The sequence below is a fragment of the Coregonus lavaretus genome (assembly GCF_964263955.1).
Source record: "Coregonus lavaretus genome assembly, chromosome: 21".
NCBI classification, from domain to species: Eukaryota; Metazoa; Chordata; class Actinopteri; order Salmoniformes; family Salmonidae; genus Coregonus; species Coregonus lavaretus.
The window spans coordinates 17,820,108-17,836,720 of record NC_140008.1 but is presented as its reverse complement, the minus strand read 5'-3'; the positions used below and the strand labels follow the sequence as shown (position 1 = coordinate 17,836,720).

At 45.9% G+C, this 16,613-nt stretch overlaps 1 protein-coding gene across 1 annotated transcript in view; it reads right to left on the bottom strand.

Annotated features, from left to right (window-relative positions):
• Window positions 1-14,722, bottom strand: part of LOC311149246 (transducin-like enhancer protein 1) — a 44,184-nt gene extending 29,462 nt beyond the window's left edge. The window contains exons 1-2 of the mRNA XM_084186337.1: window positions 14,687-14,722; window positions 4,332-4,492 (exon numbers count right to left, since the gene is read on the bottom strand). Coding sequence (XP_084042463.1) covers window positions 4,332-4,492; window positions 14,687-14,710 — 185 coding nt within the window. The 5' untranslated portion in view covers window positions 14,711-14,722. The remainder of the gene's footprint in view (window positions 1-4,331; window positions 4,493-14,686) is intronic.
• Between the last annotated feature and the right edge of the window lie 1,891 nt (window positions 14,723-16,613).

Below are 16,613 nucleotides of genomic sequence, written 5' to 3'. Positions count from 1 at the left end.
CTGATGGATGGTTGTTAGTATTGTCGTGCTCGGGGTACATTAAGGCCATTTACCCCCCTCCAGGTGTGTAGATGTTCATTTTACATCTAATTAACTATTAATGAGCTTTTCCTCTTTGCAGTAACGCAGCACATTTTCCCTCCGTCTCAGCCCCCCCCCCCCCTCCTCTTTCAAACAAACACACACACACACACACACACACACACACCAGCGGCCCACTCAGTGTAGCCTTTCAAGGGTGTGGGCACACACATGCAGAGCCCTCCCTGCTCTCTGTACTAACTAGCATGTATGAGTTTACTGTAAAGACAGTGTGTGTGAGTTTACTGTAAAGACAGTGTGTGTGAGTTTACTGTAAAGACAGTGTGTGTGAGTTTACTGTAAAGACAGTGTGTGTGAGTTTACTGTAAAGACAGTGTGTGTGAGTTTACTGTAAAGACAGTGTGTATGAGTTTACTGTAAAGACAGTGTGTGTGAGTTTACTGTAAAGACAGTGTGTGTGAGTTTACTGTAAAGACAGTGTGTGTGAGTTTACTGTAAATACAGTGTGTATGAGTTTACTGTAAAGACAGTGTGTGTGAGTTTACTGTAAAGACAGTGTGTGTGAGTTTACTGTAAAGACAGTGTGTGTGAGTTTACTGTAAAGACAGTGTGTATGAGTTTACTGTAAAGACAGTGTGTGTGAGTTTACTGTAAAGACAGTGTGTGTGAGTTTACTGTAAAGACAGTGTGTATGAGTTTACTGTAAAGACAGTGTGTGTGCACACGTGAGACTAGTTTACTGTAGACAGACTGTCCTTTCATGAGTACATGCTCAGACCCACCCTGCTCACTTAAGCACCAACCAGTAACCACCACCAAACACATGCTCAGTCACACACACTCCCATAAAGACAGGCTCTGCCACACACAACTCTGAGACTGACATAAACCCAATGTTCCATCCGCCCAAGCTCTCACACACACAGTCCTGGTATCAAAACAGTGTGATAGTGCCAGAGCAGTGGAGAGAAGTGGGTACTCTGTTCTCTGAGTGGCAGCATGTTAACAGTATGAGAGCCTCTCCTTCACTCTAGATCTCCATACACAACAACATCAACACACTATGTTAGATGTGGGCCGACACCGACCTTCATATGGAAACTGTGTTTCTATGTCACACACTCCCCAGTCACCACAGACCCTTGGGGGGGGGGGGGGGGGTTACTGTAATGAGAGCCCCATGTCAACAGCTCCCTCCAGTCTGCTGATTAGAGGTTGTTTAAAAGACCAGCTGCAGAACACACACACAACTAACTTGGCAGGCACAAACAAGTATATTTTATGCAGTACAAGTGACCCACACATCTAGCTAGGTTTAATGAATCTCTTCCTCTTCTATGGGATCCACTTACTGTATCTTGTATCACACACACAGAACAAGCAGGTCACACACACACACACACACACACACACACACACACACACACACACACACAGAGAGAGAGAGAAAGACACACACAAACACCAGGAAAGACACACACAGCCCATTACTCCTAATCCCTTTACCTCGGTCTCTTTCCTGCCTCCTAATCCATCTAAGCAACAGCGATCAGGCTCCAGCCACCATCAATAGAGCCAAAATACTAACCTAAACCCTGCTATTTCTAACCCAGGTCTGAGTGTGAGGCTGCATTCAGCTTGTCGGTCTCTGTCCGCTGTGGTGTGTGCGTGCCGTGTGCCATGTGTTTTACCTAGAGTACGTCTGATTAGTCTGTCAGTAATAGGTGTGTATGCTCATGAGATCCTCTGTGGCGAGAGACCTGCAGCTTACCTGTCTGTCTGCTGAGGGATGCTAAGCAGGTCACCCCTAATCCAATAGACTGGTGTCTGTCCTAAACATGCTTTGCATAACACTTTGCATAACACTATGTGTTATGCAAAGTGTTATGCAATGCTATGTATAGAATGCTATAGTAGAATCTGTCACAGAATGCAATTTATAGTTGAAAGATTGTGTTAATCCAGCAAGCTTGTTTCTTGCCAATTCATATTTAGTTTTTATTAATGCACAGACTTTTGCCCCTACCTACATGTACATATTACCTCAATTACGTCTACTACCTCGTACCCCTGCATATTGACTCGGTACCGGTACTCCTTGTATATAGTTTTGTTACTGTCATGTTATTGTGTTACCATCTCCTTTTTTGCAAATTCTTTGTACTTTTTGACTCTGCATTGTTGGGAAAGGGCTTGTGAGTACGCATTTCACAGTAAAGTCTACACCTGTTGTATTCGGTGCATGTGACAAATACAATTTGGTTCGATTTGCTTCAGATGTTTTATGACCTGAAGTGCAACATTGTGTAGGTCGGCCAATGAAGACCCACACACCTGTCTGTACGGTCACATGGTCTCAAATCACATACACATTTTTAAGGCATTGCATAAGTAGAAGCTTGTGACTGATAAAGTCTATAAAATCCATGGGTCTAGCAGGTGAAAGCCTGATAGAATGGGATCAGGGAGAGTAGGAGTACGGGGTCGAGCTGCCTGACCAGGCCAGTGTTCTGGCTCAGACTGTTGTTGCACTGTGGTGCGATACTGACTTCCACATCCCCACTGCAAAAGGATTCCCTTATAGTAAAATCCTTATACCATTTGTCATTAATATATATGCAAACGCCTCCCCCTAGTGACTTTGGTGATAATGGGATCTCTGTCTCTTCTAATTGTGGTTCCAAAGCCTTTATTTTAAATTCATTGCCATCATGAATGTCTTTTAGCCAGGTTTTGATGACATAGTAGACAACTCTCTCTGTATTCATTGAGGTATCTGACATTGGAAGCAAGGTCATCATGATGCTTTGACAGGGAAGGTATGTTAGTTAGGAGGATAGCTGGGAGGTTGTTTCTGGCTCTGACGGGCTGCCTGACTCCGCCCTTCTTACCTCGTTTGCGTTTTGGTTTCTCTTTTAATATAATCCGGTATGTCTGGAAAATACTCCCTCTCCCCACAGTGTCCTCACAGTGTCCTCACAGTGTCCTCACAGTGTCCTCACAGTGTGCCTTAGCAGGAGTAGCTTGTCCCTGTTGTAGCGGAGCACATCTCCGTTCCCCAGGGAGCTCCAGCGCACACCTGTCGGTAAACCTCCAGGTGAGCCCGACAGTACGCATTTTATAAGGAAGAAGCATGTTGCGATTGCCAGTCTCCTGTTTCTGAACATATATTTATTTATTTTATTTTATTTTATTTGCTGGTGATCACGTCTGTACAATTATAATCCACAAAGGGGCATGGGAATTATCCACATTAGGGTATCAAATAGAACAAGAAAGGGAACCAACAAAGAAAAATGCTGGCTTGTTTGAGAGAAACGAGTCACCACCGTGCAGCGCCACCGGAAGGTATATCTCGAATCAGCCAGGCCTGTTTGAACGCTGGCCCCCTGTTTGTACAGGGAGCCTTTGAGCCGGTTCCTGGGAGCTGGGTGGAGGGAGAGGGGGCCATACAATAGGAGTTAGCCAGGGGAGAGGGTGGAATAGCTGATTCTGGCTGGTGGAATCAAAGCGGGGGACCGTGTGAAGGTGTGCCAAGAGAACAGAGAGAGGCAGAGCAGGCTGAGGCTGCGAGGCAGGCTGGGACGACACTGACAGCTAGAGTCCCACAGTCAAAGCCAGTCAGGCCAGCTACATTCTTACACATTAACCACACAGATACAGAGACATAGAGGAAGACACACACACACATCATAACACACAGACACACGTTGAGAGACACACATACACGTTTGCGTATTGTTGTGGAGTCTCAATCTTCTGAAACTCCTTCCCCCAACAACAGAGCGCCAACCCACCCCCAATGCCCAGTAGCCTACAGAAGGAAAACTCTCTCAAAGCCTTGAAACCCATTAAAAAATGACTCATCTACGGTTAACGATATCCAGAAGATGCATGTCCCAGTTCATCTACAAACTAAAAGGATGAAGAAAGCCTGTGAGCCTCCATCCATTGTTGTGGTTTTCCCTCGTTTCCTTTCCGTGGCCCGTTTCTCCAATGTACTTTGCTGTATCTCTCTCACCTCTCCTCTCATTCCTCTTCCTCCCCCTCAGTACAAGCTAAGGCTGGGTCCTGTGGGCGTTCTAGAACAGATATAGTATATAACCAACCCACTCCTGCTTCTGGTCATGGAAGCCTAATAAGATGTTAAGCAGCTCTCCAAACACTTGTGGCCCCTGTGAGCTACATAAGCTGTAAACTAGCACATAAACAAACACGCACACACAGAGAGAGAGAGAGAGCGAGAGAAGGCTGCAGTGCCGAGTTGGGTACTAGGGGAGGTTGTGTACCTGTGGTACTGGGTCTGGAGGAACTGGAACTCCTCCTTGATGCGGTCCAGGGTCTCTGGGTAGGTGAGCTTCAGGGCCTGGGGGGCTCCCGAGGCTGCAGCCGCCGCAGCAGCAGCTGCCGCCGCCGACGCCGAAGACCCAGGGGGTGGCTGAAGAGGTGCCTACGCATAAAAGACAAGCAATGTGAGCATATATTGTCATAAGTGTGAACATCTTTCAGACTCTAAATACAGGTAACTGCCAAAATAAAGGAACCACCTAAATAAAGTGTCTTAATAGGGCATTGGGCCACCACGAGCCAGAACAGCTTCAATGCACTTTGGCATAGATTCTACCACTGTCTGAAACTCTATTGGAGGGATGCAACACCATTCTTCCACAAGAAATTCCATAATTTCGTGTTTTGTTGATGGTGGAAAATGCAGTCTCATGCACCGCTCCAGAATGTCCCATAAGGGTTCAACTGGGTTGAGAACTGGTGACAGACGGCCATGGCATATTGTTTACATCGTTTTCATGCTCATCAAACCATTCAGTGACCACTCGTGCCCTGTGGATGGGGGCATTGTCATCCTATGGGGGCATAGCCATGGCAGACAAAATAATGTCCAAATGAACAGCATGCCCAGCATTTTTATGAGAGAAGACTCTAAGCATAATGGGATGTTAATTAATTAATCAACTCAGGAACCACACCGGTGTGGAAGCACCTGCTTTCAATATACTTTGTATCCCTCTTTTACTCAAGTGTTTCCATTATTTTGACAGTTACCTGTACATAACCAGTATATTTTGTGGTGATTTGGTAATAATGTTATTCCTGTTCACATTTTATCACGGCATGTTTAAATTCCAAGTCAGGTCAACATCCTTCACGTATTAATCTAATAACAGATGTGTGCCAAACACTAGTCATCTCTGTGTGTGGGTCCTATGAGAGATGTGATTGTATGCATGGGGAGCAGTGGGAGTGAGTTGGAGAGCCATGATGAGTGAGCTGGAGCTGGAGGACAAAGCTGAAAGACACGGAGGGGTGTGTGATGGTGTGTGTGAGCACAGCGAGGGGAGGGAGGATGAGGGGGAGACTGTCGGGAAACCAGGAGAGGCCAGGGGAGACAGGAACCATTGTGATGGGACAAAACAGTGTCAGGGCCAGATGTGTGAGGGGAACCTGGAGGGCGAGAAGGAGGGGGGAACCTGGAGGGCGGGGGAAACCTGGAGGGCGGGAGGGAGGGGGGAACAAGGGGCTCTTGACCAAATTAAGACACTTGTTTAATGTTAAGTCTGGGTTGGAAGAAAGGAGAGGAGCGAGGGAGAATAGGGGGGACCCCATCAGGAGTAGCACCCCCAGCAGCCTGGCCCTCCTCTCTGGAGTAGCACCCCCGGCAGCCTGGCCCTCCTCTCTGGAGTAGCACCCCCGGCAGCCTGGCCCTCCTCTCTGGAGTAGCACCCCCGGCAGCCTGGCCCTCCTCTCTGGAGTAGCACCCCCGGCAGCCTGGCCCTCCTCTCTGGAGTAGCACCCCCGGCAGCCTGGCCCTCCTCTCTGGAGTAGCACCCCCGGCAGCCTGGCCCTCCTCTCTGGAGTAGCACCCCAAGCAGCCTGGCCCTCCTCTCTAGTCCCTCTCTGCGGGACTTTGAGCAATTAGTTAGCAGGGCCTCAGAGGAAATGATGCAGGACAGCCAGACAATGGGCCGGACCTTGGGCTAGCGACTGTCTGTCTGTCTCTCTGGGTCTCTGTCAATGGAGGCCCACCCCTCTGCCCTGGTGCTAAAGCTACAGTGAAGGATATAGGACAGGCCGTTCACACCACTGCTGTCTTTAAATGAGAACAGAGGTGGTGTGTGTGTGTCTAGGGGAAATAATTGAGTGGGTATAGCTCCACTCATGGGCCCTATGCAGAAGCATGTTATTGGTTTATAAAGTGATTTTAGTCACATTAAGTAGATGGTTTGTTCGTTCTGCTGGATTCCCTGGTGGAGAGGGATAACTGGGGAAGGGAGAGGTCGAGAGAGAGAGGACTTATTGAATGAATTCAGCGCTCGGTCCTGCATGTGACTGCAGTGTGGATCTGCACGGCACCGCTAAAAGCATGTGTCGTAGTAAGGATGAAGCCAGAGCTGGAATGTGAAGCTAACTGAAGCTGGCTAGCTTTAGAAATCCCTGAGTAGATCTAGCTTTAATCGTAGTATACCCCCTCAGGTCCACTGAGGTTCAGGAGAGGGGCTGCTCATTGTTCCAGCCTCTAATGAGCTCCTCTGCCTGCCTGCGCTCCAACTCAATCTGCTGGCCAGATCCTCCCTCTGAGCACAGGCAGGGTCACACACAGGGTCTCTCTCTCTCACACACACACACACACACACACAAATTACTCTTCACAGGCCAGAGAAAGACGCCTCAGGAACAAGAGCACCAAGGCCATTTTGTGGAAGGAGGAGAGGCAAGGAGGGGGAGGGGGCATACTGCTGCCCTTCTCTCTCCACCTTCCACTCCCTTTTTTCTTGTTTTTCACCTCGGTGTGTGCTCCAGAGAACAGGTGCAGAGAGAGCCTTTCTGAGAAAGAAATGGGGAGTGTGGGATCGAGGCTGGACCAGTAGTTGAGAGTAGTTACGTTCGGTGATGGGGGAGATTTATGAAGACCGAGGAAACTGCTGCCTGGGCTTCTGCTAACATCAGCCATTCTGGCTCTGACGCCCAGGTGCTGTTATGATTCAGGCCAACGTCAGAGTAGGTGCCTGCAGAAAGAGTGGAGTGCTGCAGAGCAGACCCTTCATTAGCAGTCAGGTGACTCTCTGACCCCTCTACCTCACTGGTCAGCTGCTCTGGTTAAGTGTGTGATGTCAGAGGTCACACTGCTGACCTGATCACCATTGGATTACCCAATCACCCACCCAGGCATCCAGCCAGCCAGGCAGATAGGGACAGTGATCACTTCAACTCAACATTTACTCTCCAGTACAATGCAATCCCTCTGATTACTCCAACTAATCCTGTTTGTCCCTATAGGAAGTCAGGGAATGTGCCAAGCTCCAAACAGCCATGTTCCATCCTGCCAGGAAGAGCCAGAGGCTAGAGAGCATCATCAGGGGAAAGGAACCATAGGCAGTTAGGCAGTGATCTGATCAGCCACCTTCCTCCCTGAGTCCCCTAGTAATCTGCCCTGGTCCAGCTCAGCAAGGAATAAATTGTAGTGATTAAATCGGGCCCAGGCTGGGAGTGGTAGAGTGGTGGAAAGGAGGAGTGGAGAGGTGGAAAGGAGGAGTGGAGAGGTGGAAAGGAGGAGTGGAGAGGTGGAAAGGAGGAGTGGAGAGGTGGAAAGGAGGAGTGGAGAGGTGGAAAGGAGTGGAGAGGTGGAAAGGAGTGGAGAGGTGGAAAGGAGGAGTGGAGAGGTGGAAAGGAGGAGTGGAGAGGTGGAAAGGAGGAGTGGAGAGGTGGAAAGGAGGAGTGGAGAGGTGGAAAGGAGGAGTGGAGAGGTGGAAAGGAGGAGTGGAGAGGTGGAAAGGAGGAGTGGAGAGGTGGAAAGGAGGAGTGGAGAGGTGGAAAGGAGGAGTGGAGAGGTGGAAAGGAGGAGTGGAGAGGTGGAAAGGAGGAGTGGAGAGGTGGAAAGGAGGAGTGGAGAGGTGGAAAGGAGGAGTGGAGAGGTGGAAAGGAGGAGTGGAGAGGTGGAAAGGAGGAGTGGAGAGGTGGAAAGGAGGAGTGGAGAGGTGGAAAGGAGGAGTGGAGAGGTGGAAAGGAGAGGAGAGGTGAAGTGGCATCCCGGGACAGTAATAGCTCTAATCAGGCCTAAGTTGTCTTTAATGTGCCTTTAAAAACAGGCGGGAGGAAGGCCTACAGGGCCACCCGGGATCACGTGATCCCCAGCCAGGGAAGACTACCGCTGGGGGCTGGGCTGGAGCTAGGCTGGCAGGGCTGCACACACAGCCTGCTGCTGCAAATGACTGATGCTTCATATAGAGAGTCTGGCTGCTATTAAAGTCCTACATGTTAGCACACACAGAGAAAGAGACACACACATATACACACACACACACAGAGTGAGAGAGAGCGCGAGACATGCACACACATGCACAGACACACACCCTTCTAAGGAACTGTGAGTGTGGCATTCCCTGCATGCAATCAAGGTTGTTTTCCTTTTACTCCCTTCTAATTAAACAAAATACCACCAAACCACTATGACCTCACATTCCTTGATTCTCCCAAAAACACAAACCACATGCGCACACACAAACCAAAGGTGAAGCCCCTTGAGGACTTCAGTTCTTTATGCTCCCTGCACTTCTAGGCCCAGCAGTCTTCCTCCCAGTCTCCAACAACAGAATAACTGGAAACCAACCTAGCCAACGAAACATCCTGCGAATTACACTGTGCTTTCCCACAGAGCCGATCGTTACGAGTAAACACCCACCATGCTCCCTCTCTGCTGGGGCACTGCCTGCCTGTCTCTGGGGACCTAGTAGTGAGGAGGAGGGCATGGCAGACCTAACCCCATCCATCAGGTGAGGACCTTATTAGGGTAACAGCCCCCTGCCCCCCTCCGCTCTCCCACAAGCATTCCCCTAAGGACTAAACACAACAACCATGAAACATGGCAATATATTGTCCTTGCAGAAAGCGTTTGAAGTTCAAGCCTCATATCAAATTACTCAAACACGATAGTCAACAACAAACCAGTTATTTGCATTTTAAAGCACCTCAGTGGGTGGATGACATGCGAACAGACACGCATGCGCACACAAATACATGTAGACAAACGCACACACAATTGATCACAACCTCCAGGATCTCTGCTGTTATGTGGGAGTGAATAAGTGAGAGAAATGTCCCAGTTGTCTCTCACTTCTCTCAGTAAGGGGAGGGCTGCTAGGCACTGCTTTCATTAGCGCTACACCTTCCTGCTCTTTTTTCCCCTCTCGCCTCCTGAAAGCTTGTTATTCAAATTTCCCCGCTGTCAGTGTATATAAGCGGGCCAGAACTGTTTGGATGTCAGCTGTGTTAATTGCTGTAAGGGCCTTCCGTTTTTAGGTAACCCACCCACAGCCGGTTTGTTCTTTCCATGGCTCAGACTTAAGCGCCACACCTCCAGAGCTGGTGCAAACCTGGCCCAAAAACCTTTCCTCTGGCAGGCAGGCGGCCATCTAATCGAATACTGGAAATAAAGAGCTAAAGCAAGCTGGGTTACAGGAAGTGCCTCACACACGCTGGGTCTGTGGGGGCGACGGGGTGAGGTCTCCCTTCCGCTTGTCCTTCTGCCTCCATCCTCTACTCAGCCCTCCCCTCCTCAGCCCTCCCTCCTCAGCCCATCACTCCCCAGCCCTTCTCTCCTAGCCCATCACTCCCCAGCCCTGCTGAAGTGGACCCTTCCAGAATCAGCCCAGTGGGAGTCCTGGATCAATCAGGGCCTGATGGGAGAGCAGGGGGGTCTGCTGACTGGGCCAATGGAGCTCCAGGAGCCTGCTGGCATTACTGGACCTCAGAGGACAGGGGGTGGGGGTGGAATGGATACATGCACAAAAAGACTGATTATGAATCACTATAGGGAGCCTTGAAGCTTCTAACCTTGGGGCTTTGTTAAGAAGGAAGTAGGTGGTGATGTTTTTCAGATTTCAAATCACCGGGAGGCTGGGACTTCCTCTCCGGTGACTGAGTGACAGATTTCTTAATCATTAGGTGTGACTGTAGATCTACCTATGGTGCATTTCCATAGCAGAGTTTGGTTAGGTGAGCTGACCTAAGGGACCAGACACACACGCACCGAATGTTGATCTGCCGTTTGTCTAGCGTGGTGTGTTTCAGGATGTCTGACTGCCGACATTGTTGTGCGATTCTACATGTAGAATCAGTTCGCAAATTACGTCCAGCACTCTGCTCAGAGGTGCTAAGTACTCTTGGCCGGCAAACACTACTGGTAAAGGGAACTGGATGCTAAGCATTGAGAACAGCAGTGCTGACACATCTACTACTAGTCCGCATTATGCTGATTTCCAGGAACTGTAAGGTGGAGCTGGTCTCCTTGGTCAGGCTATACTAAGTAGTCTGCCTGCCTCAGCAAAGGTTATCAAATCAATGGATCACTGCTATGTAACCAAATGAGGAAGGATGTTTTTCAGACATCTGCATGTAAGGTGTTTACCTAAACATTAATTGAACTTCATTCATGGCATCCCAGGGTTTTGAAAAAAAGTATAATAAATCGTAAGAACGACTCTAGCAATAGCACATTTCTGGCTTTATATTCTATTACATATACAGTGAGTACAAAACATTAGGAACACCTGCTCTTTCCATGACAGACTGACCAGGTGAATGTATACTCAGTTTAGTATACCCACTCTACCATGCTTTCCACATTAAAGGGAACTTGAGAAACAAATGTTCCATAAAAGGATTATATATACACTGAACAAAAATAACATGTAAAGTGCTGGTCCCATGTTTCATGAGCTGAAATAAAAGATCCCAGAAATGTTCTATACACACAAAAAGCTTTCTCTAAAATGTTGTGCACAAATTCGTTTACATCCCTGTTAGTGAACATTTCTCCTTTGCCAAGATAATCCATCCACCTGACAGGTGTGCCATATCAAGAAGATGATTAAACAGCATGATCATTACACAGGTGCACCTTGTGCTGGCGACAATAAAAGGCCACTCGGAAATGTGCAGTTGTGTCACAACGCAATGCCACAGATGTCGTAAGTTGAGGGAGCGTGCAATTGGCATGCTGACTGCAGGAATATCCACCAGAGCTGTTGTCAGAGAATGTAATGTTAATTTCTCTGCCATAAGCTGCCGCCAACGTTGTTTTAGAGAATTAGGCAGTACGCCCAACCGGCCTCACAAGCGCAGACCACGTCTAACCACACCAGCCCAGGACCTCCACATCCGGCTTCTTCACCTGCGGGATCGTCTGTGACCAGCCACCCAGACAACTGATGAAACTGAGGAGTATTTGTCTGTAATAAAGCCCTTTTGTAGGGAAAAACTCATTCTGATTGGCTGGGCCTGGCTCCCCAGTGGTTGGGCCTGGCTCCCAAATGGGTGGGCCTAAGCCCTCCCAGGCCCACTCATGGCTGCGCCCCTGCCCAGTCATGTGAAATCCATAGATTAGGGCCTAATGAATTTATTTCAATTGACCGATTTCCTTATATTAAATATATTGAAATTGTTGCATGTCGCGTTTATATTTTTGTTCAGCATAGTTTGATAAATTGTTCCCTGGGTCTTCCAAACAAGCCTTAATGAAAGCCGATTACTTTGGAGGGACAGGCTTTCACAGTGTTTAAAGTCTTTTGTGGTTAAACTGAAACAGAACCTGTGCTTTCTTTCCCGACCCAGCGCCCCACTCCATCCAGGATGCATAACCATACATTTGAGCTGTGGTTGGTAGCTAGCTCCCCAGGGGATGTAGTGTGGAGTTGGTGGATGAGAGGGATTGGGTTAAGAGCTGTAACCACAGCGCCACGTTCTGTTCTCCCTCTAGTCCGACAGCTGGCTGGGCTGGGGGCGCATTCAGTTTGTGTAGTTTGTCAGGGTACTATGGGCATGGTATGGATAGAACAGAGAGAATCTGAAGAGGTCGAATTTCCTCAGGAAGTGGCAAATATAAGTTGAAATCAAAATTACTAGCAGAATCCATTTGAACCCAATTCAACTACATGTACAAGGGTTTATTGATTAAAAACAGTGTAATGTCTGGTCCTAGCCATCAGAAAGTACCCCTTGACTTATTCAAAATGGATTAAACAGATTTATTGTCTCACCCATCTACACACAATACCCCATAATGACAAAGTAAAAACATGTTTTTAGAAATGTTTAGCAAAATGTATTGAAAATGTAATACAGAAATGTAATTTACATAAGTATTCACACCCCGAGTCAATACTTTGTAGAAGCACCTTTGGCAGCGATTACAGCTGTGAGTCTTTTGGGGTAAATCTCTTAAGCGCTTGGCACACCTGGATTGTACAATATTTGCCCATTATTCTTTCTTTTTTCATTTTTTTTTTTCAAGCTCTGTCAAGTTGATTGTTTATCACTGCAAACAGTCATTTTCAAGTCTTCCCATAGATTTTCAAGCCGGTTTAAATCAAAACTGAACTAGGTCACTCAGGAACATTCAACGTTGTCTTGGTAAGCAACTCCAGTGTAGATTTGGCCTTGTGTATTAGGTTATTGTCCTGCTGAAAGGTGAATGTGTCTCCAAGTGTCTGTTGGAAATCAGACAACCAGGTTTTCCTTTAGGATTTTGCCTGTGCTTATAGCTGTATTCCGTTTATTTTTATGCTGAAAAACTCTCTAGTCATTGCCAATGACAAGCATACCCATAACATGATGCTGCCACCACCATGCTCGTGTTGTGTTGAATTTGCCACAAACATAATGCTTTGTATTCAGTACAAAAAGTTCATTTCCTTGCCACATTTTTGCAATATTACTTAAGTGCCTTGTTGCAAACGGGATGCATGTTTTGGAATATTTTTTATTCTGTACAGGCTTCCTTATTTTCACTATGTCATTTAGGTTAGTATTGTGGAGTAACTACAATGTTGTTGATCCATCCTCAGTTCTTATATCACAACCATTAAATCTGTTTTAAAATCACCATTGGCCTCATGGTGAAATCCCTGAGCAGTTTCATTCCTCTCCGGCAACTGAGTTAGGAAGGACGCCTGTATCTTTGTAATGACTGGGGGTATTGATACACCATCCAAAGCCTACTCAACATGCTCAAAGGGATATTCAGCATCTGCTTTATTTTTACTCATCTACCAATCGGTGCCCTTCTTTGCGAGGCATTGGAAAACCTCCCTGGTCTTGGTTGAATCTGTGCTAGAAATTCACTACTCGATTGAGGGACCTTACAGCTAATTGTATGTGTGGGGTACAGAGATGGGGTAGTCATTCAAAAATCATGTTAACCACTATCATTGAACACGGAATGAGTCCATTCAACTTGTTTAGCACATTTTTACTCCTGAACTTTAGGCTTGCCATAACAAAGGGGTTGAATACTTATTGACTCAAGATATTTCAGCTTTTAAAATGTTCTATAATCAAAATTCCACTTTGACACTATGGGGTATTGTGTGTAGATCAGTGACAAAATCTCAATTTAATAAATGTTTAATTCAGGCTGTAACGCAACAAAATGTGGGAAAAGTTAAGGGGTGTGAATACTTTCTGAAGGCACTGTATGTGTTCTAGGGACAAAGGTGCCCCATTAACCTCTGTTCCCCACCCTGCCTCCGACCATGAATCATGGCGTCATACTCAGCATTAGGGCCTAATCGCCATTCCTAGGAGGACATGGATGTGAAAGCACTCTCAGGGTGGGGTGTATGGTTGGCATGGAGGAGAGACGAGGGTTACTCCGTTTCAAATAGAAACTTAATTGATAGGCTACTTCATATAAAAGTAATGTAATGTATTTTTGCGCAAAAATTATGTATTGATTCCACAGAACAGGTACATAAAAAAACAATATTACACGTGACATGAGTAAAGTTTATAGCACAAATATTTAGTTAACAGTTCAAAGTCAATTCAGAGTACAGTTCCTGGTACTGGGTGTCTAGAAAACCTCATTTATGGACTGCCTGATACTTTTGTTCAAATCAAACAAATCAAAAGCACATACATCATCAATGAGATGAATGCCAGAGAGAAAAACAAATTCTTGAAAACAATGAGTGACACTTCACTGGGGTAGATAATTCAGTAAATGTGTCAATAACCCAAGCCCTTGCCTATAGTTGACTCACCCCTCAAATTGACTGCCGAGTGTGGAAAGGACAAACAAACCTATACACTCCATCATCTAGGTCTAGGCCAATACAGCCTACCATTTGGATAACTCGAGGTACAACGTTCTAATCCGATACTTGAAAGTTAATACCAACGACAGAAGACCAGAATTTGCACAAAATGAGGTTCACTCAAGTTATCATGTTTTGCCAGATTCTGGCGGTATAAATCCCCTCTGCTTAGTGTGGATAATAACAGACCCATATTTGACCTCTCTCATCGTTCAAGTACTACACGTAGATTGAGAAAGGGTTTGCAATGTTGCCGCATGTGTTACTTTTTGACCAACATGATCACAAAGAAATTCCGGATACAAATAGCATGGACACAATGACAAAGAGATAAAATGTAACAATTCCTCATGTTGCAAGTTTATGGACCTACCTCTGTATGCATTCTTGCTCAAGTTGTTTCCTTGATTTCAAATAAATTCACTTCAATAGACAGAGAAAGATTAGATAATAATTTCTCGATCGCAGTGGTTTTATAGAATAGCTCCAACAGAACAATTACCGAACGTTACATGCTAATCGTATAGCCTACTTACCGGAGGTCGGTTTTGAGGAAACATTCTGGGCGCCGATTTCTTTTTTTTTTTTTTTATCTTCTTCCTTTCTTATGGTCAAAAAGATTCCGACAGAAATGGAGAAGACGTTATATTGTCGGTTTCAGAGACGCATTTGGCTTGGTTTCAGAGGCGGTAATGGCAAAGCTAGTCTCGGCTCGCTCATTCCTTGCTCAAGACTCCCTTTGTTCCGGTCTATGTTCAACTCACAGAAAAATTACATTCGATGTAGTAAAGATGCACCCAGTCCACGACTAGATGTTTAGAGTCCTCGTGACTACGCACTTCGAATGAGTAAAATTTCACCTTCTCTTCTCGTAAATACTCCCCTCCCCGGGGTATTCTCACCTAGAATAAAGAGCAAATGTGGCTAGGTTATACTATGTGGGTTCCGAGACGGACACTACCACATTCAATGCAGCCGCAGCCTCTTTTGTCTCGTTCGTTGCCCTACTCTTTTACAACACTGCTCTCCTCTCACTCCCACCGTCTTTTCTGATCCTCGCCTGATCTTCAGGACATAGCGGAGTTGTTTTCTTGAGGGAGAAACTAAAGGGACATTTGCTAGACAGAATGAGAAGGGAGTATCTCGCTATTCTCGTTGATCAAGCCAGCATAGGACTGGAGCTAAGGTTTCGCCTTTCTGTCCTTATTTATGAACAACGCATCTAGCCTACCCAGTCTAACGAAAGAAGGTCAAAGCTGTTTGCTGGTGCTAAAACATTTCAGACCAATGACATACACAGTTTTCCCATTCCTCTTGTATAAATAGTCTAATGATATTAGTAAAATAAACACCCTTGTTGATTTTCTCACCGTGACTGTACATTTGCTACTCAGTTCGGTTCATTCGTGTAGCAGTGCAGTTGAAGCCCCCATTGTATTTAATATATATATATGTTTGACACTCCTACATTAACCATGTTATAATTGTATATACACTAAGTGTAGCCTACATGTTTCAATAGTACGTGGGGGTACAATGGAATTGTTCAACAATTGAATGAAATCTCCACGTGGGGTTCGACCCAGTCACAATTAACGCTGGTGCAAGTAACCAATGAGTATTCAGAACACCCACGTGGGGTACACTGACCGTTTGTTTATTGGAGGATACTGTCATTATACCGCTCCAAACGTCAATCAAGTAGTCCGAAACCGCTGAGAGGACAATTAACCCTTTCGACGTGATAGTGATGAAAAAAGATGAGTTGTGATAGACCTACAGAACAGTGTCCATATAGCTTATTTCCTCTTCCCACAAATGGTATATTGGTGCACAAATATTGAATGTTGCATAATATATATATATAATTGTATTCACGCTGAAAAAATGAAAAAAAGATTGTCAGGCCCTATGAGAAAATTATATTCTAAATCTGAGTAATGTTCATTTTTGGACATCTCAAATAAACAATGAACATGAGTAAAGAGAGCATCCCACCTCACAAACGAATGTATTTAATCTCATAATTAGTTGATATTGCAAGTAGGGTATAGAAGGAAACCTATAGCTGTAAGCTGTAAAAATGTTTTAAAACACACTGCCATTGTTGTTGTTGTTGATTTGAAAACAACACAGCATTGAGACTTGCACTGTTGATGAACCAGTGAGTAATACGATGGTGATTATAGCCAAGCACCTGCATATTTCAGTGTATATTGTTTGTTCCTTTAAACTTTAAATAATCAAAAATAGTATTTAAAAGAGGAAAAACCCTGAGACATTTATTGGTATTCTGGTGGCACGACCCCTTTAGCAGGCCTCATAATTAGAGAGACAGATATTGAAAAAGCAATTTTCTGACAGTGGAAATCACAACCTGCCAGGGGTGGACTTGGAAAATACAAGAGAGAGAGAGAGAGAGAGAGAGAGAGAGAGAGAGAGAGAGAGAGAGAGAGAGAGAGA